At 42.6% G+C, this 27,899-nt stretch overlaps 1 protein-coding gene across 1 annotated transcript; it reads right to left on the bottom strand.

Moving 5' to 3' along the window:
* Positions 1–146: 146 nt before the first annotated feature.
* On the bottom strand, positions 147–27,000 carry gna12a (guanine nucleotide binding protein (G protein) alpha 12a). Its single transcript, XM_030430018.1, has 6 exons — positions 26,222–27,000; positions 18,471–18,689; positions 5,334–5,384; positions 5,041–5,241; positions 4,516–4,722; positions 147–3,647 (listed from the first exon to the last, which is right to left on the bottom strand). Exons 1-6 carry the CDS (start codon positions 26,534–26,536, stop codon positions 3,486–3,488), a joined length of 1,155 nt encoding a protein of 384 aa, XP_030285878.1. The 5' UTR covers positions 26,537–27,000; the 3' UTR covers positions 147–3,485.
* Between the last annotated feature and the right edge of the window lie 899 nt (positions 27,001–27,899).

Genomic DNA, 27,899 nt, shown 5'->3' with positions numbered 1-27,899 from the left:
CCTGCCTGCTAATCTTTCTGCCACTTTTCACTTTCCAACACAGAGGGGCTTGACCTTGTATAGCTTTGCCGTATACACACACACACACACACACACACACACACACACACACAGGACGCCCACAGAGAAAATAAAGAAACAGCACGTCAGCAAACGGCAGTGTATTTTACCACAGAGCACAGAGCCAAGGCACCGGGAAACAAAAAAAAAAACAAAAAGCAGAAGACCTCTGCCTCCATCCTGCTCGCCTTTTTAAAGAATCTGCCGTCTGTTTATTTGTTTCATTGCCTTTTTTTTTTTTTGTTCCTCCTTTCTGGTTGTTTTCTCTCGGACACATCCAGTGCAATGACGACACTTACAAAACACTTTTGTGAGTGGGGGGGGGGGAGAAAAAAGGTAGATTAGTTCACGACAAATGTTACAGTTTACAGTGCTGCTGTTAGACAGAGTGGCGCTTGTATTGTAAGGTTACCACGTTACACACAGTGTCAGTCAGATACTTACAGTATTCTATGTACAACATGCACAAAGTGGTGAGTACAGTTTGGTTTTTTTCTATAATAAGGCGTGTTGGAAGTGCTCACGATCGGCCTCGTTCCCATGAAGGGGCCGTTTGGACTCTCGGCACTCAGGGTGGGAGGAGCGGCCCAGCTGTGAACTAACTGCCGAGTACCAAAACACACGTCGCGAACAAAGATCCTCCGCTTCAGACGTATACAGAGGATTCGAAATTCAAATTTTAAAACATAAGGCGGGTATCCATTAAAATCACAGAACATCTCAGAAGTTAATCAGTGCAAAGAGATATATTTAAAAACTGCTAGATTGCTTTTACGCTACGTCACGAGCTAACTCTCACCGGTGAAAGCGGGCCGCAACTAATCAGTGGTTAATCATCTGCTTCTTGTTTTGGTGAAGGGATTCGTTCGTTGCGTCACGAGCCGCGAACGCGACACTGACAAACGCTGAGCGGACACTTTATCGGCACACTTCTCTTTAAACTCTGGACACCGCTGGTCACGAGCTGCAGCAGCTTCTGACGTACTGAAACCAGCCGGTGTGTCACCAGCTGTCACTCCACTGTCAAAGTCACCTGCGTTACATTTCAGACACGTTCCGTCTGCATGCTTCACTGTTGATTATCCAATCGTGGGAGTTTTTTTAGCCTGCAGAAGTGCATGTAGGAAGTAGACATGCTAGATTATGCTTGTCAGAACCCTACATTTTAAAACAAGCTGCTGCTGAACTCTGGTTTGGTCTCAACCATCTCTTAAGGTACATATTTGTCTCTTTTGCTGCTTGAGGAGATGTTTTTTCACCACTTGGCTGCTACCTGCGTCCGTCTGCTGGTTGGTGTTGGACAGACAGCGAAAAGGTCATTTCAGAGGGTTTCTGCTGAAAACAGCTGCCTGCTGATTTACAGAAGAAATAGATTGTAAATGCAAAATGGCACCTTTTCGGGTTCAATGAAAATTGCCTCCCTGGCCCGAACGGCAGAACTTTTCTAGCCGCTGGATTTACTTTCTAGTTTATCACGAGTTTCTGGTCAACCCACAGACTTTACATTGTGATGATGTCTCTTCTCTCAGTTTAAGAAAAGTTGCACATATATCTAACCTCCTCATGACAGAAAAAGCCACAGTTGACTTTGACAGACGTCTCTTTTACAAATATTTTTTGGGGCTGCAGGAGGAGTTTTTGCTGCTACTCTGCGAGTGGCCGCTGCAAAATCTGAAGTGAGGCAGCGCAGCGTTCGCTAGTATCCAGATCTGTGGCTGTGAGACGTAAACACTGAAACAACGAGCTGAATGGCGCCAACAGGAGCTGCAGAGTGGAGTGATCGCTCTCATGTTAAATGACCTAATTTCACAACAAAATCTAATTCACTCATGCAGCTTTAAAATACCAGAAAACAGTGAACGCAGCGTGCCGGAGCCAAAGCCGACATGTTCAAACGACTTGATTTCCTCCGAAAGGCAAACACATTTAGTTCACAATGATGCAACACGGAGAACGATCAATATTCTGCTGGTTGACTAATCGACTGATCAATTAATTGTTGCAGCACTAGAGCATTTTTCCAGTGAGTGTGATAACAAACTCAGAGGTGTCCAGATGTAGAAAAGAGGAAGAAACTCTCCATCATCTACGTTTGAGTTAGCTCCCCTGTGACTTTGTTCAGTCTCGTTTCGGGTCGCTTGCTGTGGTTTTAAATGTTTTTGTGCCAGTCTTTTTATTTTTTTTTTTGGTACGCTTCCCACCCTGACTGCTATAGAATTCCAAAATGGCTGTCATCAACATGGGAATAAGGTCACTTGCAGTTCAACCCCGTTTACTCTCTGCTCTTTTCCCTTCACGTTTACAAGACAAAAGAAGAGTGGTGTAACCGTAAACCCAAACCTCCTTCTGAAGGGGGAACTTAAATATGCCTCCAGTCCGGGCTGTTGTAGCGCTTCCACTGGGATGTTGGTGGGAAACAGAAGAAGAAACAGGGACAGAGATGAACCGTAATTCATGGGAGACCAGGAGCTGCGTGTGTGTGTCCCTGTGTGTGTGTGTGTGTTTTAACTAGTCTGTAATTTGACTGTGTGCTGCTTCTGCTGGAGAGGAGAGGAACAATCTGTCCATTGTGCCGGAGAGGAGAGGAGAGGGAGAGGGAGAAGGAGAGGGAGAAGATGAGCTGGGTAAGACTCGTTATCTGCAGCTGTTCATCTCTTGCATGATGGCGGGAGCGGGAGAGTAAACACAAGCGGCGAGGGGGAGAGGTAAAGATAGAGGGAAGGACACGGAGCGAGAGGGATTCATCTCTTTTCCATCTGCTTTCCTCGCCCGCTGACGGGAACACTTGTGCAACCTTATCACATAACGCAGCATATGACCGGGTTAGTGCCCGAAACCCTCTCACCCCTCTCCCTCCGTCACGTGTGCGTCAGCTCGCTCTGAACTTTCTTTCTTCCTCTTTCTTTTGCCTCCTTGCCTCTTTTTTTTCGCTCACGCAGCTTAATCCAGCTACATTTTTTTTATCCGGCAGCAGTCTGACGTGGGTTTAGTGACAGGGATGTCATGAGTCATATATACATCTGAGAAAGAAAAAAAAAACACTTTCAGTGCTCGTGCCATGTAGTCGGTGCTTTTCTCTACTTTTTTTTTCTCATTTTTTTTTTTATAAAACCCTTGAGAGCTACAGGAAGGAGAAGGTGACCGTCTTTTCCAGCACACACACACATTTATACAGGTTAAATGCAGGATCTCGTCCTCTTTGACCCTCACGGGGGAGGGGGGGGTGTTCCACAGGGGGGTCAACACATGCCAGCTTCATGGCTTCCACAGGGTCAGAGTTCAGTTAAATCCACACTGTGGCTCAACTGGCCGCTCCACAGGTCAGTGTTAATATGCACTCGTGGGCTGCAGTGTCCTCCGGGCCTGGATTCACGGCCGGTTTCACAGTTTACAGTCACAGAAAGTCGTCGTCTGCAGCAGGAAGGTCACTGCAGCATGATGTCTTTGAGGTTTTCCTGCAGGATGGTGTCCTTGACGGCGTGAAAGACAAAACGAATATTTTCTGTGTCTATCGCGGTGGTGAAGTGGTGGAAGAGCGGCTTCCCCCGGTTCCTCCTCTTGCGGCTGAACGACTGCACCAGGAACGCCTGGAGGGGAGCAGAGCAGAGACACCGTGAGTCTCGTTACCTAAACCTCATGTAAATGAGAAACAATGTCTCGTAATCAGGGAAAAATCTAAATCTTGGCCAAGTAGAGCCATAAACATCACGATTCAATCCTCAGCATTAGAAGGGTCTAAAAGGCTCCTGAAAATGTGTGTAAATTATGTAATTATCCTAAAATACCTGTCCAGCCCAAAAGTCAATCCAAAGCTGTCGTTGAACCCTTTGGAGTCCAGACTCGTTAAAGGTACAGTGTGAATGTTTGGCTCCAAACCGCCAGAAACTCTTTGTTTCGTGTTTCTTGCATTGAGCTACAGGAGTTTTAACACTTTTGTTTTTAGTTTTCTTTGCTTGCCAGATTACCTATGAGGTGAAAAAAACACATTGGATCCACATCACACAGCCTCACAGCGTCCAATTTAAAATCTTATAACAATACCGCTGAAAAGGAGTCAGGGAGATATGAAGGCACATGGCAGAGAAATTCAATTTTGTGACCTCTCACCCTCCGGAGAGGCAAACTGGGCAAAATGTCTGAGCAAAGAATTGTGGAAAAATACAAGTGAGTTTATTCATCAGAGGGGAACCAAAGGTGTTGAGACTGTCAATCCAAATCGTCTTGGCCAACTGTCCTCCCTGCGTTTTTGTCATTAGAGGAGGGATTTTTACATATCAGCAATGATATTTCAACAGAATGTTAAACTTCGCAGACATCGTTTGGATGATGATCTATGTGTGTAGGTGTATGATTCACGTACAGAAAGAGGCAAAATAAAGAGCAACGACAAAACAAGCTGTCGCAGAAATTAGCCGAGAAACTGAGGAGTGGTCAAATGCTCGAGTCACTGCGTACCTGGACGTCCTCTAGCCTGCGCGGGTCTCCTCTGAACTCGGGGAAGTTCTTGCGGATGTCCACCGTGCGAATCTTGTCCACCAGCAGGTCTGTTTTGTTGAGGAAGAGGATGATGGACACGTTGAGGAAGAGCTTGTTGTTGACGATGGTCTCAAAGATGTTCATACTCTCCACCAAACGGTTCGTCCTCCGATCCTCCATCAAGACCTGGAATCACCCACACACACACACACACACACACACACACAATTATCCTTTGGTTTTTTTCAGGTTTTATCTGCGCACCAATTAAGGATTCAGTCGTCATCATATGACTGTTGATTTGAACCGCTGCCACGACTGAGGGAACAATCGAGTTTCAAGGGCCGACCACAAAGAGAGCTTTGTGTGATCCTCAAATGTTGTGTCTCTCTGACGTTTCTCGTCTACTTGGTAATTTGAAAAAGTCAGGAGAAGAATGATCACACTGTCTGACAAAAACCTCAACATCAGCGTTACGTGATCAGAAATGCGCTCTGACGGTACCTGATCGTACTCCGACGACGAAACCATGAAGAGTATCGATGTGATCCCGTCGAAGCACTGAAACCACTTCTGCCTCTGGGACCTCTGCCCGCCCACATCCACCATCTTGAAGGGAATCTTCTTGATGACAAAGTCGTGCTCCACGATGCCTTTAGTCGCCTTCCTCGCAAACAAAATGTCCTGCTTGCTCGGGATGTAGCTCTGAGAAAGGGGGGAGACGAACATTTGCTTTCAAATTTACTAAAAAAAGACACACAGTTGCACTTCAGATGTAACTCGTCGGTGTGACTCACCAGTTGACCGATGCGATCCAAGTTATCCAGGAAGTATTTGACTGACTCACTCTGAAGACGGGAAGAAAAGAAAACACATTACTAATCCAAAGTCCAGAGTCATGTTGTTAAAAGTCCCTGAATAATCACATTAAAGCCCTTCATCTTACAGATTTCATTTATTTGATTTCTCCCTCATTTGATCCACATTTCATGGAAACTGTGGCATCTGATTTAATAAAACATCAGTGGATGCTATCTGCCCGATCAGCAGCCAATGACAGAGACCATGTGACCAACGCTAATCGGATCAATCCCATTAAATATTCTGTAACTTGCTCTGATACTAATGAGGTTAATTTTATGGACAGGCTTGACCAATAGCACAAAACTGACATAACTGGAACATTGTGTTGACATGTTTTCATCAGTGCGTCGTGTCATAATCGCATCTAGACAGAAGCTGACGAAGTAAACAAACTAAAGCTGCATCGATCAATATATTTATATGATTTAATGAAAAACACATGATAAAGCTGGTGCTCCTTCCCTCTGCGGCACTGCGGCACTATAGCAGGCAAAGTTAGCGACGAGCTGGTGAACGTAGCGTAAAAAAATGTACGAGCTAAAGACGGAGATTTTTCCCTCAGCAGGTGGAGGAGACCAAAACAGGAGAAAAAAGGACGATGATGATTTGATGTAAAGTGGGTGGAAACACAAAAAAATAACGCCAATGTTGCCATATGCAGACTCTTTTAGGACTGCAAATGAAAATTCATATCGAATGAGAAATGTACAACACACTGAATCAGAGTGAATCTAACGCTGAACTGAACTTCCTGGTTGAAATCACCAACTTTCAACCTCCGAGCGCTCCAGATGCTCGACACCAGGAGCTGATGATGTTAACAGACGACGTTACACATTTATTTTAATGGCAAACATTTATGCTCAGAAACATATGTTGTTGCCATGGATGTGCGATGTCAGACAACTTGCTCCCTCATTAAGTCGAGTAACCAATCCGCTCTGAGGTCACATGAAGGAGTTCTGACCACTTTCGAGTAGGAGGTTGCAAATGATCTGTGTTCTGAGTTGTCTGGAACTATTACATTATCAATTACATTATTACATAATACATTATGTTATTATCATTATAATAATATAATAATCATTTGTGGGGAAATTGTGGGGAAAACATTACATGTGGATGAGATGGTAGATAGAGACATGTGGCCCACAACGAAAGTGGGTTTTGAATTGCTTTGGGTTCTCTGGGACACTATGATGAGCATTTTTTACATTTTATTGATATTTAATAGACTAAATGACAAATTAATTAACCATGAAAATAACTGGTTAATGAATCGTTAATGAAAGTATTCTTAAAAGCAGTCCTGTGTGTTTGCGAGGTGTTAACTCCTCGACTACAAATCACATATAGTTCACTTTCTTGCTGATTATGTTTGAATCCACGCAGCACAGTTTGGATTGTTTTGTTTCTCTCTCCTCCACTTCAGGCAGCAGTTTCTCTCTTTTCATTTCCGTACGGTTTGACAAGCATTAAGCGGACTCTTGAAACCTGAGCTGTGTAATCCATCACAGTGAGCATCAAGCCCGCACTCCTTTTTTTTTTTCTTTTTACGCTATCGCTGAGTGGTAATGTGGTTAAAATGCCGGCTGATCATCAGTGTAATGGATTGTGCCGCTCAGGGAAGTTTTTAAGAGGCTGCTTATTGATTTTCATACTGTTGGGAAATGAACTGAAACCGGTTGGGCGTCTGGAACTGCAGCGAAGGTGCATCCAGCACGGTTTAGAAAACAGCTGGCTGCGGTGTTTGGAGCAAATACACACACACAAACACACACACACACACACACACACACACACACACACACAGTATGTGATTTGGAGTAAATGAGCTAAAACTGTAATATAACACACACCGTACACGTAAAACTTAAAAGTTTCAAGCCGTTTGCTGTTGACGCTCAGTTGTACTGCTCCTCTTTACACTTTTGATTCGTGACAGCGGTTTAAAAGTGAATCTGGCTCTTCCTCTCTCTCTCTCTCTCTCTTAATCACACACACATTCAACAGGAAACAGCTGTGTGTGTGAAAACAGTGGGGAGAGACACGGGGGAGGGAGGGATTAGCGAGTCAGACAGAACCCAGATACAAAGTCATTCTAGCACAGGTCACACACACACACACACACACACACACTACTGCTAATTAACCCTGTGTTAATGACACAACATCACACATTTCAGTTTTCACAGTTCGAACAGAATCAGTGAAAAACTCTTCACATGGCCGTTAAAATTAATCCCCGTCGACCCCGTTATGTCGGGGCAATAATCAGGAAACATGACCCCGCCCCCCCCCCATACGGGTGAGATGTGACCCTGTGACACCGCCGCTGACCTACAGTGTCACAGCAATAGGAAACACAAAGCCGAGGACTCTGATTGGTGCGGCCGGACATGAACAGGAGGAGGGCCTGGTCGGAGGGAAAAGCAGGGAGAGGGGAATTCCCAGAGATGAAGGGATAGGCAAACACAGACAGAGACACACACGCACACACACACACACACGCGCACGCACACGCGCGCACGCACGCACGCACGCACGCACGCAGAAGGAGATCATTTCAACAGACGCTTTAACTGCCATCAGCAGAAATGAGACAGCCTGTTCAATGATGCACTGGAGGCATCACACTAAATCAAACTAAATTCATTTTATTATGCCAAGGATGAGTTTCAGTCCCTTGTAATGCTGATCTACAGCTTGTTAAACTATAAAATATAGCTGCAAGTGTGTGTGAGTGTGTGTGTGTGTGCGTGCGTGTTTGGGTGTGTGTCTGGATGTGAGTGTGAGTGTGTGTGGTTGAGTAAGGCAGGAGGAATGTCTCCATTCATGGCGTGTATGGGCAGATTAGGGGCTTTATTACAGCAAAGACCTGTATAAGCTCACATTCTGTGTTCTATGTGTGTGTGTGTGTGTGTGTGGCCACAGGTACATGTGTGCCACTTGTGTGTGTGTGTGTGTGTGTGTGTGTGTGTGATTGGGTGCGCCACTATTGTTTGACAGTTTCCCTACAATGGTTTCAACTCATCTTGTGAATAAAGTGAATAACCACGTATGTGTAACTCACAACTCTTTACATTATTATAATGAGATGAACATTGATGCGCTGTGTAGCGGCTGTAGAGTGATGACACCATCAGTGTTTAGACTTGTTTCCTATAAACTCTGCTTTCACTTTGCTACTTTTCCGCCATCGGGCAGCAAATCTCCCGTGAAAATTAAGGCTGACACACAGTCGAGCTCGGAGCCCCGGCACCGTTTCCATCTGCTTTCACGTCTCCTTTATAAACTAAATGAATAAATCCTCATGTTTTGTCCAATTGTTGGAAACTGACACTCTGAGGAAAACAAAAAAGCAATCTGGTCGCCGTTGCAACAGAAGCAAAAATGGCCTGTTTCCACTTTAATCATTTATACGGCTCTACGCGGGTCCATACGATGTCAGAAAATAGAGAAAAAATATCAGAGGAGATGCTTCAAATTGTCTCTTCTGCTCATCCAACAGTCCAGCAATCGTTTACAATATTAGAAGCAGTCAAACATCATGTTTACGAAGCAAATGCTTGATGTTTTCACTGGAAAATATCAAAACTGTTGTTCAGCTCAGGTTCAGATAGATAGATAGATAGAAAGTTAGTTCTATATATCAGAGTTCGCACACATTTTTCAAGGTCAAATTCAAGCACTTTTCAAGCACTTTTAAGGGTCATTTTTAAGATTTTCCAGCACCTTATTGCTGGAGTAAAATACATATCTACAGGAATACATATACTCGTGATTTTTTCCTTCACTTTTTATCACAATTATGTACATTGTATTATGCTGTAAACATCTAAAATTATATTTCATAATAGCAAAAACTTCAGAATTTAATTATCCAGTCTGATCCCAATTTTGTGAAAGACAGTTATAATGTCAAGTACTTTCAAGCACTTAAACAAAAATCCAAGCACTTTTCAGACCTTGAAAACACAACATTGAAATTCAAGCACTTTCAAGGATTTCAAGCACCAGTACGAACCCTGATATATAGAGATGATTTGGTTTTCTCTGTTAAATGACTAAATTGAATAAATCATGCTAATCTTCCAAAGATGGACAGAATTAATGAAAGAGAAAATAGGATCCCAAGTTGTTAAAATTATCGGAGCAACAACTAAAACTGTACTTTTTCTTGAAGTATAGAAACGACATTTAGTCTTTCAGCCGAGAACTGGAGCGATGGGGCGTTTGAGCTTTCCCATTAAGTAAAAAGAAAAAGCCTGCAGACGACACGACACGACAGGCAAAACCATCGACACTGCTCAGAACACAACACCACTGATCGTCAATTTCAACGATCAATCGACACATCTCTCAGGTTTACTCCCTGTGAGGATGTGGAGAGCTGAACAGCTTTTCTTCTGCGCACGCCAACAGATCAGGTGATAATAAGTCCCGAAGCCAAACCAGCAGACATTGCTCTCTCTTATTGAACGGTAATTAGAGCTGTACCATCTGGCGTCACCTTAATGACCATCAACTAAAACAACCAATCGGAGCCGTCGTGCTCAGAACGGTCCCGCCTTTCATTCAGCGGCATTTTTTTTTTCCATCTATGCTTGACTCAAATATCGTTAAATGCTTTAAAATCTCAACACTGTGACCGATTAATCACACGGTCGACCGCTCAACTGACTGTTTTAACACTCTACTGTTCACACATGCAGTATTATATGTTGTGTATCAGCTACAAGCGGGAATAATAATTATCTAACTGCTCTTATTTACGACTCAATCGACGATTCTGGATCATAACGACGTGGTAGTCTTGGCCATCATCACTTGCCAGGTTAACTGCTGATTCCAGGAAGGCAAATACATCATAAATCATAAAACCAAACACATCCTCACACCGTGAAAACATCATAAAACCTAATAAAAATATCATAAATTTAAAAGTCCGAACTCCAACGTAACCTCACATCCGACTGGGTGAAAAGCAGGAGCAGTCAAACATTCAGGCTCCAGGTTCTTTGAGAAAACGAAGGCGCAGAGCGAACCAAACTGTTGTAAACATCCATCAGCTCGTGGCCCGACTTCCTGGTTCACCTCTGACCTGCTGTACTTGTTTCTTCAGCACACTTTGTCGTCCTGATGTGTCTGTTTTCTCTGCTGGAGAGATCAGCGATGTCAAACCTGATAGAAATCTATGAAAACTAGGAAAATAAGTCGGAATAAAATCATCATTCTCACAATTACCAGGTCATGTGATATTATCTTTTGGTTGTTATGGCTACAGCTATCACACACACACACACACACACACACACACACACACACACACACACACACGCACACGCACACACACACACACACACACACACACGAGGATGCCAGGAAAGAAGAACTGAAAAACCGACACGAGAAGAATTTCCACTCTGTACACACTTTTAGATAAAGTTACATACTGTACATGTGAGCACTGCAGCAGCAGAGACTTCCAGGCTGAAATCTCATATAGTCGACCATATGGTGCGTGTGTGTGTATGTGTGTGTTTCAGCCTTTTATAGCCTCTTTTCATCTTCGTAGGGCTTCAAAGTTCCCTATACCGTTAGCTCCAGCCTCCTTTATTCAGGATGCCTGTGCTGCCGAAGACAACGGCAACAGTTTACCGTCACAGCGTGATCTACAGCCTTGTTTTTCGCCGAGCGGGAGAAGGTTTTTCTTTTTTGTTTTTGTGTTTATGTCCTCTATCAAACTGCGCGTTATCTGGGTGTGGTGGGAACACAGAGCAGCCAGCGAGTAAACAAAACCCAAACATGTGTTCACTTTCAGTTTGTTTTTCCCTCGCTATCTCTCACTCCCTCTCCTCTCCTGCTCTTCTTTACTTTCCACTCCTTCTCTTTTCGTCCTCCCATCGGACCCCCTCTCTCTCCCTCTCTGTCTCTCTCCCTCTCTGTCTCTCTGTCTCCCCTCCCTCGCCCTCCCTCAGCCTGTGGCCCAGCTCCAGCAGTGCCTGCCTGGGAAAAGCTGACTGTGGTATCCCTGGAAAACCTCTCAGAGAGCGGCTAGCAGAGAGGGGGGTGGGGGGAGGTGGAGAGCATCTAACTCAGCACATTTACTCCACAGTAGACATTTTGGTTGCTTACTTTGAAAGGAGAAGGCTGCCGTTATACTATATTTTTCTTACTGTCGACAGAAAGTCACCAACGAGTTCGCCCGGTTGTTCTCACACTTCTCTCTGGCACGGCCCCTCTTCAGAAAGTTTTGCGCCTCCCAGGCGACAGTTTTTATCGCTCATCCAAGTTGAGTTTCAGTTAGAGCGGCAGCATCAGCCAACTCTTCTTTGTTTACTTTCCCGACATAATTCATATTCATTCAAATTGGTTTCACTTCGTGCCCCGCCAGAGGGCCCAGCCTCAGGTACGGGAACCACTGCATTAGGAAATGTATAAATGTTTCCAGCTTCTCTCTCCTGTTTGGGATTCTCGACCCCAAAAAGCCCATTTTTTTTTTCAGACTGAAGCTATAATTCTTCAGAATGGTTCACAAATATACAGCGGAAAAATCCCAAAGTGATTTCCGAAAACATCTGGGAACTACTGTATGTTGCAAGATCAAAAGCAAATGGTGCATTTTTAGAGACTATTTTCAGTCTCAGAGCGCAAAGAAAATTCTTTAGCTTTTTAATTCCGACTATGGAGTCAGCACTGTCTAAATATTCTAGCTCTGTTTTGATTTCTTCCAGCTCCTGAGGGAAATATCTAGCTGAGCTGCTAAATGCTCTGCTGTGTTCACCAGCTAGTTGCTAACCGAGCAGGTTGTGTACAGTGGGGTCTTTTTCTGAACCTAAAACAGCAAAATTGAGAACTGTGAAACCAAAAACAACGAGCTGAAAGATCATAAACTTTCATTTTAAAGCACGACGAAAGTAGCCCCTGGGTTAGCTAAAATGCTAACTGACTGCACGACTCTTTTAGCCTTGTTTTGGTTTCCAATAACTTCTGAGAACAATAAAATCTGGCTTAGCTGCTAAATGCTCCAATATGTTCACCAACTAGATGCTAGTTGTCTAGTTTTAGCCCTACTTGTCAAAGTAAAGCTAAAAAAAGTTAAATTACGAGCTGTTGGACCAAAACAATGCTAAAAAAAACGCATGCTAGCTAGCCAACAATGTACCTCTGCGGCATCTTGCTAACTAAACAGGTGCTGATGTCTCAGTTCATCTGCACATGCTGCTGTGTGTAGCTAGCTGCATGTTTGAGGATGATTCAGCATGTGCAGGCCTTCATACTGGAGAAATAGTGGCTAGATAATGAAAGTCTGTTTGTTTACATTACTGTCTTCTCAGAAAATTCGGCAAAACTAACATTTCCGGAGAAAGAATGGCAGATACAGCGGATGGTGAATGTACAACTGACTCAAAAAAGTGTTTTTATGTGTTTTTTAGTAGTTTCTGGATAACAATGGAGGTCTATGGAACAGAGGAATGAGCTACATCAGGCTTTGGATATACAGACAGTACTTGTTGAAAGTATTCTTGGCTTAACTTTTAATAGAATTTGTCGACAATGGCAAAAACACAGAATATCGGCGGCATTATCCGTCGAGCAGGAATGACGTCTGCGAGTGTGTGCAGCTGCGGCGCGCGAGCTCTATCACGCAGCGGCTCCAGATAAGACGTGGCAGTCTGACCTGGAGCTGTGCGCTGTCTCACACACACTTACAGTATGTTAAGTGACAGAGAGACGGAAGTGGCTTCTGTCTGACTCCAGATTGTTTTGTCACTGATAAATGTGTAACAAGGTAAAAGGTCAAACTTGCAGCTCCGGATGGAAAGTAAAAAAGCTGCTGTATCACGTCCAGTAAAGCGCGAGTAAACTAGCTGCTACAGGCTACGGCACAGACCGCTCCGACAACAGCTGGCCGCCCCCGACGCTGCGAGACATTCACTGTATTGACAATATGATTAGTGATCACTCCAGACTTTCTGTTGAAACATTTAGTGTCGTTAACGGTCTGTCTGGCCCCTTCACAGCGTATTTGTAGACACTCCTAGACTTAATAATACCAAGTGGTTCTTCCAGCTGCTCTGCTGTTCTTTAAAACAACAATAAGTGGCCGCTTAAAACGCTTCTTGATTTGTTTGGCTCTCATCAAGACGGAAGAGAAAAAGATGAACTCAGACATCTTGGGAGAAAATGGACGATCTGACTAGAGAGCTGCCAGGTGTGCCTTGTTCCTCTGTCTAGACGAGGACGTCTTCGTGTGGAATAATTAAGCATTTTGTTATTTTCTTTAAATGTGCATTCAGTGATTTGAAGCTGTTAGCTCAACACTGACATGTTACCTTATAACAGTGATGTGGAGACGTGTATGTTGAGAGGAACGACGACACGATCCAGCGTTCACTCATCTTTAAGCTCCTTAACGTCTCACTTTGTCCACCAGCACACTAACTGCAGTGGGGTTTTCATGGTCCGGTTCTCAAAGTGAACCCTAGACACAATAGTTCTCTGTGGGTCTGCATTTCAACACATTGTGAACATACCTACAGCGTGTTATAAAGCACCTACAGTGTCGTATCATCATAGTTATAGGAACTCTTGAATATTCATAATGCTTTTTAACAATATGACTACTCATAGTTACTTATAACCAGCGTGTAGTTTGTTTGTCTGCTTGTTGAAGTATTGATTCTTCACCTAATAACACATTATGAAACGCTTATTTATGAATATTTATGATTTGAAACTGAACTCTTGGCATATTCTTATGCATTACAAGGATGTTTTTAATGAATTATAGACATTGGCATGAACATAAGTTATTACTATTGTTCCAAAGAATTATGAATATTGTGCTTACTGCAATTATCAATCTCTGTTATCATGCATTACAGGCTGTTGTGACCATTAAATATTGATTAGAGCAGCTTTAAACGCACACCATGTCATTTCTGTTGCTAGTGGTCTCTTTATAAACACAAAGGAAACAAAGGGAAGTCGTTCGGTGACGTTGTGTCATAGCGTGGGATCATGGGAGTTGTCTTTATTGTTAAACAACCAGCGCTGCAGATGAAAATCAGGTTCAAGGACGGAGAAGTGTATTTATTTTAATTCACGTTACATCTGTTGGCCGACTTCCTTCCCGTTCCTCTCTCTGATGAGTCATCTGATGTTTCCCCAGGGGTTTAAGCCAGAGGCGACCAAATGAAACCTTCTGGGTTTGAATGCTGTTGGGTAAAATTTAAGAACAGCGATGGACAAAATATATAACATATGTGTAGTCGTTTTAGCACATTTCAATGTTGAAATTGTGACATTATTGCATTATACTTCAGATGTAAATGTCAAATCCGCCCGTCTTATCTGAATCACAAACTGGCAGCACAGCAGAGACGTGCTCGCTTCCAAATACAAATTTGTCCTGTCTGATATTAAATTTTCCTAAATTTAATGAAAATCATCTCTGCAGGGGAAGTACTGAATTATAACTCAAAGCATGCCCAAGAACTGGATTCATCCTGTTACCGTTCACTACTTCCATATCCACTTCTCGCTGATAACAAAACAAGCGGGCGGCGAGCACCGATTTCACCTCAGGATGCTTTTTTTTTTTTTTTTTTTTCCTGCCGATTTTGAGGCTTTCAAGTCATCAAAAAAAAACAAAACACAGAACATTTACTGCACCTCACTTTGATATTTGAGTGACTAAAGATGACATTTCATCATATCCTGCTTCAAAGATACGTTCTGAAATATTCAATAAGAAATGCCGTCTTGTTTTTCATCTGTGCGATGTGACCGGTTATACAGTGAGGAGGGTGCAGCGTAGCGTGGCAGATGAAACTCCACAGGGCTCTGCTTCACCGGTCCCATTCCCAGTCAAGAGAAAAATAATTACATCTTTGGAAAGTCTCCAAACAAAACAAAAAAATAAAAAACGAGAGCGGCGAGACAAGCAGAGACAATATATATTTCCAAAGGCTTCAGTCAGAGCAGTTCTCCTTCACTGTAAGCTTCTTCCTTTAGCAGACAGGTGAAAACAGCTCTGATATTATCCAGTCACTTCCTCCGAAGCTTGTCAGTTATTATTATTATTAGCTCTGTGAGTCCTGGCCGAGGTAAATCAGTTAAACAGTATGCAGACGGCTGCTGCGCGAGACTGCTGACGTCACTGAAGTGATGTGGAAATATTTTTGGACAGCAAAACATGTACACACTGCCCTGAAAAACAAAGTAACCAGGCTAAATATTTGGTCAAAACTGAGTCAAACCTGTATGTGACTTTATGAAAGCTGGTTGTAGAAAGACATTATAATCATTTAAACAGCTTTTTAAACCTGCGGTAACTACAAGACAAACTTAAAAAGAGCCAAAACTCGTACTGTCGCCTATTCTGGCTGTTCATCACTGCCCAGGTTATTATCTGTATGCTGTATGCTCACCGTTAGCATGGACAGAAGCTAACTAGAAGCTACGCTAAAGTAAGAGATATCAAGTGAAAGTTAGCTTGTTAGAGCCGCAGCTAGCCTCAGCTAAAGCTAAAGCTAAGTGTAGTCAGTTATCTGTAAATGATATATGCATGTTGATAAACTCACAATTTGTTTTATAAAGTTTGTTATTCCATATCGTTAAATAGAGCAGCAGCTAAATCAATTCACAGCTAAACTCATGCTAAATGTAGCTAGCTTAGCTGCTCTAAAGTAAATTTCACATGATTTGGTTGTCAAGCTACCTTTAAATTACATGCTTAAATGTATCAAATGATTTTGTACTGTATTTTTTTTTTTATATGACTATTAATAGTATTTGGTCACAAGCTTAGACAAAGACAGAAACACTTTGCTATGGAAGATATGGACTATACAACAAACAATCAAAGTAAAGTCATTTGTCTTAAGTTAAAATTAATAAGAAAGCTGAAATTGCACATTTTATTGGCAAAATGCATTTTCTCTCAGTGTTCAGATCAGATCAGATTCATATTTCATCTTTTAACGAGCTCTAGGGTTGCAACAATTAACCAGCTTCATGATATACCCAGTAAAGAAAATTGATAGTTATCATATCACATTCATTTACCTCTCTATGACACTGAATTCTACATTATTACAAACATTTTGAGTTCAAGTTTCTGTCTTTTCAGGACATTACATGTTGTGCCCTTCTGTTTTTATTCCTCTTAGGATCACTGTTATTGTGTAATACTGTATTCTGTGATGCCCTGAAGCCCTGTTGTGGTGAGAGAATGCAACCCGAGTGGATTTTGTAGCATTTACTGTTTTATCTAGTGTCACCTTCGGAGTTGATGCCTGCAGGGATAAAAAAAAAAAACTGGCAAAAAAGTGCAAGGTTTATTACTAAAGGTTATTTTTTTGGCTTTTTTGCTCAGTTCGACAGCTCACAGTAGAGCGAGAGAAAAATGATGGAAAGGAAGGTTGGGTGACAAAAGGTCCGAGGCTGTATTTGTCCAGCATGTTAGTCATTGTGTACTTTAAAGAAAAAAAGGCCTGACATACTCCTTCTAACCAGAAAATGCTGTTTGCCACAACGCTGGCACAGAAAAAGGCACATTCCCAGTTTCACAGTGATAAATTAAGTGAGCACTGATTGGTCAGAGGTCACTCACTGGTTACTTCTCACAGATGAGAAACATCAGATCAGCCGCTGAGTCATCTATGACCGATCATGACTCCTCGTCAATGAATAAACTGAAGACTGGTTGAATGCAGACAGTCATGTGAGGGTTTAGCGTGATAAATCAAGCAGATGTCGAACTTTTAATGTGCAGGTGAAAACCATATTATCATCACTATGTCGTTGCTGCTGTTTACAATCCACACACCTTCATGTGAACAATGCAAGAAGAGTTATTTCCTACATGTGTACACGTATATAAATAACGGCATACACATTTTGTGTTTGCGTAGGATAATGGCTCTACATACTTGTATTTCATTATGCCACCTTGTGTTGCATAATGTTTCTTATTCAGAAACATTTCACCATAAATACATGATAATAATCCATTCCCATAGGAACTGCTGCATGAATTCTACCTGTTGAATTCAAGCTCCCAACAAATCGGAGCATCAAATCTCCAGAGTACCTGCTAACTGCTGCTTACTGTACGCATGTGTCGATGACATTAGCTACTGTTAGCATGTTAGCTCAGTTAACCGTGCAGCTAGCCAGGCTACTGGGGGAGTGCTGGGGTTTACACCACGAGCACAGGTTAGCAGGCTAATGTCAAAACTGTTTTTTCTCTTTCTTTACAATCTGGTGATAATTTCAGTTTATTTAGATTTCTTTTCAAGTTTTATTTTTATCCTAAATTCTTACTTGTTGCACCTTTAAAACAGGTAGAAAAAACATTTAAAACATTTATTTTTGAAGGAGGAATGCACAAAAAATATCAGCCCAATCTTAGGAAATTAATGATGTTGGGTAATTGTTGGTATTTGTTTAATTTTAGTAAATAAACAGAGACGATTATAAGAAGCCAAATTGCTTTTCACTGACTAAACAAACGCAGCATCTACACAGTAGTTAGTGAGTGATCGGCCAAAAAGCTGTCAGCGCCAGAGTTGATGTTTTCATGGTCACAACTGTAATTCGCAACACATGTTGCAACAAGGGTTCAGAGAGGATGTACAAAGTCTGCACATTTTAAATCAAATCTTGCTAGATTCAGGGAATAAGAAATCATCTATCTTTGCTCACTAAATCGAAGCTTTTCTTACCCTCAGGTTTGATCATCATCACTAATTATTATCTGCCATGAGAAGCAGGTAATTACAGATTATACCTATTCTCCCTACTAGCTGTCATTATCATCATCTTCCTGTGCTGCAAAATGTTGCTCAGACCCACAGAACTTTATCTCAAAATCGACTAAAGATGCCGATATTTTCAAAGATACCAAATATGTCAACCAGATTTTAAGGGAAATGTGTAAAATTGATGGAAAAGCGCAGCCATACCCATCATCGAGTAACCTCAGTAGAAAACTTGAAACAAAGTCAAACGGTGAAATAAAAGGGGAAAACCACATGTTATGTGGTTAATCCACTCACCAGTTGGAACTCGGAGCGCCGTGCGTAGGCCTCCTGTATGCCGGTGTCAGCCCACAGCGCGCTCAGTGCCATCACGTACAGCTGAAACTCGCTTGGTTCGACCCCCGAGCCGCCCACGCGTCCTTCCCACGACATCACCAGCATGCCCTGCTTCTCGTTCTCGCAGCTCTGCCAGCTGATGCCCAGCTTGTCCCGGGCGTCCACCAGAACCCGCATGCCCTGCAGAATCACACGATAGGTACATGCATGTAACTCCGTCAGTGGTGCAACAGCTGCTTTTCCTAATGTCAGCAATATTGTAGAAATGTTTCCTGACCACAGAGAGGGGAGAAAAAAAAACCTCCTTCTGCATATGTGGTGCTTCCTGGGAAAAATGTCAACACAGTCTAGCGTTACTGGTAAACATAGACTTAACACACAGACACAGACACACACACACACACACACACACTCAAACATGTGCACGTGAGGCTGCTGGTGGTTTTCTGAAGAGACGCATGTGGACTGATCTGTGTGGGAGGTCTCGTCCTGACTGATCAAACTAACCCATGTTTTATGTTTCTCCTTTTCTGACTCCCTATTTATTAAACCTTTTTCTAATCAAGTCCTTTCAACTGTTCCAATTTAGCATCTTGTGATCTGTCGAGTTCTGTTTGAGTTTTTATTTGTGACTTAAAGGAGACCTATTATGCTTTTTATTTCCTCGTCAGTGTTTTATTTGGGTTCTGCTGCATGTAAAAGATCTTGAAAGTAAAAAAACAAAGGCTACGTCCACACCTACAGGAGCTCCTCTCTCCCGCTGAAACACTGCTCCTTAAACGCCTCGCCAGTGTTTGCCTTTAATTCTGTGACTTTGTGACATCACACCATGTCACCATGTCACACATTTGCATAATTTATGGAGGGCAGCTTGTTTGAGCCGGAAGAGCTGGTTTGGCACAGCGGCTCTGTTGTTGTTAGCGTTGCTGGCTCAGGCGTGTGTGAGCTGACCAATCAGAGCAGACCGAGGGCCTTAAAGAGACAGGAGCTAAAACAGAGCGTTTCGGACAGCGGGGGAACACAGCGGTGCGTCACTGGACAGTAAGTAAAATAATGAAGTGAAATTATGTGTCCTTTTAATGTTTTATCATTTTCAACATCATTTATTGAGTCTGTTTTCGTTTGTTGATCTGTAGCATCTATCCACTTTCTATTTTTTGGAGTAATAATATACTCCAGTGTTCCAAAGAATCTCTCTTAAGTGCAAAATCGTGCTGCATTATTGAAGCCTGTTTGCCTGATTTATTGATTGAAAAACACAACAAAAGGACCCAGCAGCAGACAACATCAGCGAAATACAAAGTGTTTCAAAAGGTCACGGTAGGTTAGGGCTGATGAGTGTGTGAGTCATGGCCACCTAACGCTTGTGCAACAGTCAAGTCTGGTCAAGTTTATTTGCACAGCCTAATATCACATTCAGCTGGCTTTACAGGCCAGCAACACGAGCAGCTGCCAACCCAGCTCAACGCCGTCTCCACAAAGACGAGGAAAATCCTCTAAAAAAAAACCCTCGAAGCAAGGAAAAGAAATCTCGGCCAAGTGAATTCAAAGAGAGATTACCCTCTTTAAAACACAGATGGGCGCGCAACAGGCAAAAGGAAATAACGCTAAAATGAAAATAAGATGTGACAGTTAGTTGAATTTCCCACTAATGCAGCTGCTACGTGTGTGTGCTCGCGGTGTGTGTGCGAGCCTCTGCGTCTGCTTAAAACGCTCCTCTGTGACTAAGTGGCGCGTTTTTCTAAGTCATATCCCTCATTTATGACTTTTTATGAGAGTTGATGTTTGTGTTTTTTGAGCAGGAATGAGTAAGACCGGGCAAAAAACAAACTAGTGTTTAACACAAAGACACACACATGCAGCCATAATCTGACACACATGCAACGTCGAAACACCAGCATGCTGTGAGCGAGCCGTGAGTCACATCCAGTCAACAATTCTTACGCGTCTTTGGGAAACTTGAACCTTATCAATTCACAACTCTGTGTATTTGTAACATAATCCTCCGTGGTACTGTCTGCCTCTCTTCCTGTATGCCTGCATGTTTGTCTGGCTGTCTATAAGCCTGTTTGTCCCCCCCCCCCCCCCCCGTGTCTGTCTGCAATAAGTCAGTAAGATCAGGAAGTTGATCGGGTCTGTTCCATTTCACAGGATAAAATAGTCGCCAAAAGAATTGTATCATTCTTTTGCCAAAAAATCTGAAAGGGGAAAAAAAAAAAACAACAACCTGAGTGTACTTCACACACTCGTATGTGAGCTCCTCACTTTTCATCAATTTTCTGGTCGGGAAATATCAAACGGCCGTCTGAGTTGAGCAGGAATTTGCACTCAGGTGGCATTAAATGACGGATGGTAAATATGACACTTGACATGCTACAAGGGAGCATTATTCAGGTGGAGAACTACCAGATTGTCCTTCCTGTAGTGAAGTAATATTTCACAACTCCTTTCATAGCCTCAAATATAATTTCCTTTAATCTCAGTTGAACCCTGATTTGTCTGTTTAAGACGGATTAACTGGTGATGAACATGGAAAAGTTTGACATAACGAGACGGAGGAACACAGATAAACAACTCCGATACCTGGACTTTGTGGATCGTCTGATACCAGGAAACAATCTGACATCTTCTTTAACAGCTGTGTGCTACTAACCAGGGACAGAAAAATCAATGAATTCAGACTCGACTTAGATTTTGGAAGTTGAAGACTTGGACTTGCCTGTACTCTTTATACATTTGAAGTTTATTCTTTGTAGTCTGGCTGTCTTCAGTGTTTCGCTCTTTCAAACTGATGGGGAGGGAAAAGTTTTTGTTTGATTACATGAATTTCTTTGAACAGGTTCAATAAGGTAGGTAGGTACTAACACCTTGTCCTTTCTCTTTATAAAGAACTGATGCTGCAGATAAGACTGAGACCTGAGACTTTACTTGTTTACTTACTTGTATAACAAAAAAAAATCTGTCCTGCAGCAGGATCTTGTTTCTTAAAAATAAATGATGGTGTCAGATTGGTGCATAGACTCATGTACTAGCCAATACCCGATCTAACGTGTCAGAGAGTATCAGAGGCATTTGGATAAGGTATTGGAACAACCCGACTTGTGAGGCTGACCTCCACGTCTGGACTGTGTTCTTTGGAAGACGCAGCCTCTGTCAGGTTATATTAAAAAAGGGAGTTTTCCGAGAGTTACAGGGACACAGACTTTCATGATTCGACATCGGAAAAGATTTACTGGCCCCTTTAAGCCGAACCACGGAGGGCAGCGCTATGGGAAGCACTAATTGAAGGAGAAAAAGACTTGGCTCTTGTTATTTGTCCCATGTGTCACTGACCCTCAGTATCATCTCTCCACATGGGGCTTGAACAACATGAAAATCTGATGTCTGAACTGAAGACTTGTCGCAGTCATGAAGTGGTCAACAGTATTATTATATCAGCGGTCAGCAGCTGGCTGGGACTGAAGGAGGCTCCCTTCCTGCATCAGTGCTGCCACTGCCCGACTCTTCTAACACGATGTCTGCCTTCAGTCCACTCAAAACATGGCGACAGAAAAAGAAATCCCCAACTGTTCATCAGATCAAGAACTGTCAAAACACAGCATACAGGCTGGTAACGAGTGTAACAAACAAGCACCGATCAAACACGCATTAATCAATCCATATAATTAAATCAGCACAAACCTGCAGAACTTTATTTAAAATCAGAGTCACGCTCCTAAGCTTTCCAAAGATGCCAAATATGCCGAGTTTTGGGACTTCAGCGGCTCAAACGAGGAGCCAAATTGAGCGAACAGTGTCGAATACATTGATTTTTTTTTGTCCAACCTTAAAAGGAAACTTAAAGCAAACTGGCTGATAAGGGACTGAGAAACATCTGCAAAGAGCTCTATTTGTACCAGACAAACAAGCTGCTCAAACTGTGAACTTGGCTCACCCCCCTTGATCGATGTGTGTCTGGGAAAACACTTGGTTAAACAGTAATGACGGACAAACACGAACAATCAGAGACACGAAGATAAGAAAAACTCAAAACCGTCATAGGTCCAGCTAAAAAAAACAACAACTTCTCGTTGATGCACAAAGCTTGACAGAGTGGATCAATACATCTTTTCTAACTAGGATTATACCAGAGATCTGTCTGTCACTGATGGAGGTATAATTACGAACATTCAGGGAGCAGGTCCGCACCTGAACTCCGCCTGAATGTTATTGATTTTTATAAGCCTAATTGCGCTACACACCTGTGTGCTCTCTTATCCCTCCTTCCTCCCTGCTTTGTTGTCTTTCTCCCTCAGGTTCCCATGAAGGGTGGATGGAGGGAGTCTCCACCAACGCCCCAAATCCTCCCACTTGATGCACCAGCCGATCCCAAATTAACTCGTGTAATGTCATGAGACACGTTAAGGGCTTCTGTTAAAGTTACTTTAAGCAACTTTCCTTTTTAGCCGATTCTGGAGGCCAATCAGGACAAAAGACAACAACTGTGACACAAAGCAAACTTACCACCAGACTAACGAGCAACCTCCTAACTCGGGCTGTGACACTCCTCAACTCATCCTCAGCAAAACCTTTTAATCTTATGATTTATCCAACCTGGGTGAGCTGGAATCAGACACCGGTCACAGGGATTAAGAATAACTACAGAGAAATGTCCAATCTTAGACTGTTTCCTAACCAGTTAAAAGTACCTTGTGGTACGTTTAGTATAGGACTGCACAGAACTGGGGGACATGGCCTTAAAGTAACACTGCAATAATTGTTGGCTATGTCACAAGGGACGATAATGCCTCAATAAGCACCTCATGAATGCTCGGACTGGGCGACAAAATTAAACAGCACAATATTTTTGACCAAATACCTGGATTGTTGATGTCGGGACAGTATTGCAGGGATGACTGTTGGTACTCGACAAACAAAATGTGTTGATATAGTGACGAAGTGCTTAAAGGCAAATATTGGAACAAGTAGAACGATCTGGTAAGTTCAGGAAAGGACATCACCTCACTGTAATGGAGCCTTATACTATACCGTGACATAACAATACCCCAAAATCTAACATGATATACAGCACGACATCACACTAATGATGTTATACAGATTTAATGTCCCACCCTATTTTAGCGATATACATGTTTCTACAAGTTTCTATCAGGCTTAATGTTTTTGTTTTAAGGTATTTGTTCAGTTTTCAGTTGGTCTAACTGCAGAAGAAGAAGACGAACGTGACGGAATTATTGAACAATTAATGAAGAGATCTAAAAACTGAGGAGATCATTTTAAAAGCTATTTCAGGGGTAAAATGCATATGTTTCATCCAGATTCCTGTGATCAGTGTGTGTGTGTGTGTGCGTGTGTGTGTGTGTGTGTGTTGCTCTTACGACTCCCTCATGCACTCCCTTCTGGTTTTGTATAAAAGTGAACAAAGTGTGGAATGAAACTCAAGTGGGTATATTTATTACCTGTAAAGTAAAAATGTTAGTTTTGGGGCTGAGCTGTTTATCTCTCAGAATGGCTAAAACATACAATCTCCTCAGGATGACAGATCATGTTTTCCTCTCTAGTTTAAAGGAGGCAGATTCTTAAAAACAGGGGGAAAAAACTGAGGCCCCAAATTGGAAAGATGTGATGAGATATTATCTGACAAAAGAAGAAATACTGTCCGAAGACAACAGTGAGGCTAAACCAGCTATGGTATGAGTGTGTGTGTGTGTGTGTGTATGTGTGTGTGTGTCTATGTGTGTAGATTAGAGGGATATGGGTTTCGTGTAAGATGAATGTGCATGAATGTGATATGAAAGTCTCTTTATGTGTTTATGGGTTTCTGAATGTTTAAAATGTTCCATGTACAGTCCTGACAGCATCCTCAGATATTATAAACTGCTTTACACATCATGTTTTTAATTAAATATGTATGTTGTTTAGAGATTGTAAGCGAGACCCCGCGGTGTGGAAGCATTAGGCTCAGACGATATCTAAAATGAGATTAACCCTTCCGCCCCAAATAATGGTTGTTATTGTCAGATTCATTTGTATTTGATGTTGATTATTTGTATGAAAAAATGAGAGGTTGATATGCTTACTGCTTTACTGCATCTGTACACTTTGAAATAACAAAATAATGTTAAATGAGAACTTTTAACTTCAGTGCAAAGAATGCATATTAGGTGCAGCAGGTCTGTCACCGGTTCGCCTGGTGAGAAATAAAACTAAAACACAGCTGCCCTCAGGTGAACAGTCGCACAGCTGTTCGATGTCTGATACAGTGGATGAAAATATTACATGTGCCAAAAATATTCCCTGATATCTGATAATGATTATTTTTTCAGGCAGTCAACCAAACGAGCCAAAAGTCAACTTGGGCTTTTTTCTTTTTACTATTTTCTGATATTTAAGTATAAACAAGCATCAGTCAGTCAACAATATAAACAACTGATTAAAGGGCAATGCAAATAATGATCTGGCTGTTCTTTGATGCTGTTTGATTTGAATTGAAATGGAATAATTTGGGGTTTTGGACATATTTTACTATAATCTGACAGTTTACAGACTAAATAATTACTGGGTTATGTGTTTTATGTTGTTTAATAGGACAGAGGTCGGGTGAAGAGATGGTGGACAGATGGTGGCATCTTGTTAATATTTTTATGTATTCAACTTTACATCGCTGATTGTGGGCACGCACCTTCGATCATGTGATGTCTTCGCACACATCGCACATTGTGTGTTTTTCAGGAGGCGAAATGCGTTGGAGGGTGGGGGTCGTGTTCATGATGGGGCCTAGAGACAGCACAGCCACTGTATGCTGGTATCCAGAGGAGGGTATATTGTATACTGCTGCACTGTGTGTGTGTGTGTGTGTGTGTGTGTAGGAGTGCAGCCTCTTATCATCCTTGTCTGGGCTGTGTGGCACTCAGGGCGGATGTGCTCATCCCTCAGGAATAGTCTGGTATTGTTAGCTGGTAAAGGAGGCCCGGCCATGACAGCAAACAAAGGGACAGCGCGCACACACACACACACACACACACACACACACACACACTTTGGGATAAAAATATGTACTATGTCAACAAACCTTTCTGTGTCTTTCAGTCAGAGTGTGTGTGTGTGTGTGTGTGTGTGTGTGTGTGTGTGTGTGTGACCCTGTGGGATGAAAATGTCACCGTCAGGGCCGCAGATAATGATTATTATCTGCTTCTGATTATTTTTTCATTAATCTGACAAATCAACAATAGTTTGGTCTACAAAGTTCCCATCACGAGTCTGTCTAGAAATCCAAAAAACTCAGTTTCCCATCAAGAAAAGTTGAAGAAAAGCATCAGTTCCTCAGAACAGAGAGGCTGGAACTGATTCTCTCTTAGCAAATCACTTTAAAACGACTGAGTGATCTCTGATATGTGTTACTGATTGTCTTTTCTAATTGATTAATGACTAACTGTTTCAGCTCAAGTCAGATAAATCTCCCCCAAAATTGATTAATTGCTTCATCTCTCAGCACTGGTGCACGTGCCTCCTAAATGTTAATTTCTCACCCTGGGTTGCCAGATTTGGTCAACAACAACAAAAAAGATCAATTTCCATAAAAAAACACACACACACACACAAGAAGACAGAGCGACACAGATTATCCAGCAGTGTAAACTTTGGACTCTCGGGGCTGTAAAGTTTGTTCTGAAGGCCTCAGGCTGTTTATTTCCCACAAAACCTCGACTTACCTTCAGTATATTCTCATAGATGGTGTCCCGGAAGTCCAGAAGTGCTTTTTTATCAAACTGTTGCCCGTTAATGATGCGCATCTGTTTGAGGAATGTGGACTTTCCGCTCTCCCCGGCCCCGAGCAGGAGGATCTTCACCAGCCGGCGGACGGCTCTCCTCTCCCGGGCGAGCATGGCGTCTATCTCCCGGCTCCTGCGCCGCGCCTCCCGCTCCTGCGCCGCGTCCCTCTCGTTCCTCTCCTTGCTGCCGCCCGGGTCCCGGCTGGCCTCGGCCGGGAGCAGGCAGCGGCTCAGGGTGCGGACCACTCCCGACATTTGGAGTCGTGGGAAAAGTTCAGCGGAACTTCAGTGAGGAAATGTTCATTATAGGATGCGACCAGCTGGGGTGGAAGTGGCCCAGTCCGGTTACATCCAGATGATCAATAAATAACACGGTTCGAGCGGATAATTGAATAAAAGTCTACATTTAGGAGGAATGGGTGAAGCGGTTGTCTAGTCTCCGGCCGGCAGACAACCCGTGTCCATCTTGGTTTGACCGCGCCATCAACAACAAAATCAATCAGGGCAGAAGAAGAAAAAACAGCCTGGAAATGTTCACAAAGTTCACAAAGTTGAGATGAATCCTGGGAGCTGAAACTGGTGTGCAGTCGGTCCGTCCATCCGAACCAAAACAGTAGTACGGGTACAGACACACACACACGCACACACACTGGGACAGCCTCTCCGAACTCTCCGAACACAGCCGGCGGGTCTGTGAACTTGGGCAGCGCAGAGAGAGCAGCTCCTCCGGGCGGCGGTGGGACGGTCACAGTCGGGGGGGGGGGGGGGCGCCGGTGCTGTACCGGGGATCACCGCCAGGGGGCGCCGGAGGGCACAACAGAGAGAGAGAGGGGGGAGGGGGCGACACTGTTCAGACCTGCTGTCTAGTTTTAGAGAGGATAGTCAAAGTTAATATTAACGAGGTAATAATTAGGTCTTCAGAACACTGTTTGCTGCTAGAATAGGTGGCAGGGTCCGCCACATATAAACAAAGTAAAGCAGTGTGAAAGTGTGCATCGTCCCTTTAAGGTCAGTTTGTTTATCCGGTTTATTCCGTCATGAAAACAGACGTAGTGCACCTTTAAAGTTGTGACTTTAATTTGCAAATCAATCAATCCATGAAGATTTTTCCCTTCTAATTAAAATGTTTTCCCCAAATACTACATAGTGCCCCTTTTTAAAGTTGCACTTCGTAGTTTGTGAGGCAAAATTCAAACTCAGAATTCTTATCTTATACACAATATCAATGAGGCAACAATGCAAACTCAGAAATATATATATTTTTTCCCATACCTGAATAAACAAGCTGTTTTCAGAGGAAAATAAGGTCCCAGAACACTGTTTGAAAAACAAAGTACATATACAAAGTAGAACAGTATGAAAGTGTGTTGTCCTTTAAGGTCAGTTTGTTTATTCAGTCTTAGGAAACTAAGAGAGTTCGTTTATTTTCTTTCTCTTTTGATTTAAATTTCTTTCTCCAAAACAACATTTATTTTTTTATTTATCTATTTATCTTGATTTTATTGTTTATGTAGCAGCGACGATGCACAATGCATGTGTTGTACCAGATGCAGCTAATAACTCATTTTCAGCTATAGTAATAATAATATAATAATAAATTCCCATCATCATGCTTTTC

Source organism: Sparus aurata, chromosome 1 (genome assembly GCF_900880675.1).
Source record: "Sparus aurata chromosome 1, fSpaAur1.1, whole genome shotgun sequence".
Classification (NCBI taxonomy): Eukaryota; Metazoa; Chordata; class Actinopteri; order Spariformes; family Sparidae; genus Sparus; species Sparus aurata.
This window is presented reverse-complemented; position numbering and strand designations above follow the sequence as displayed.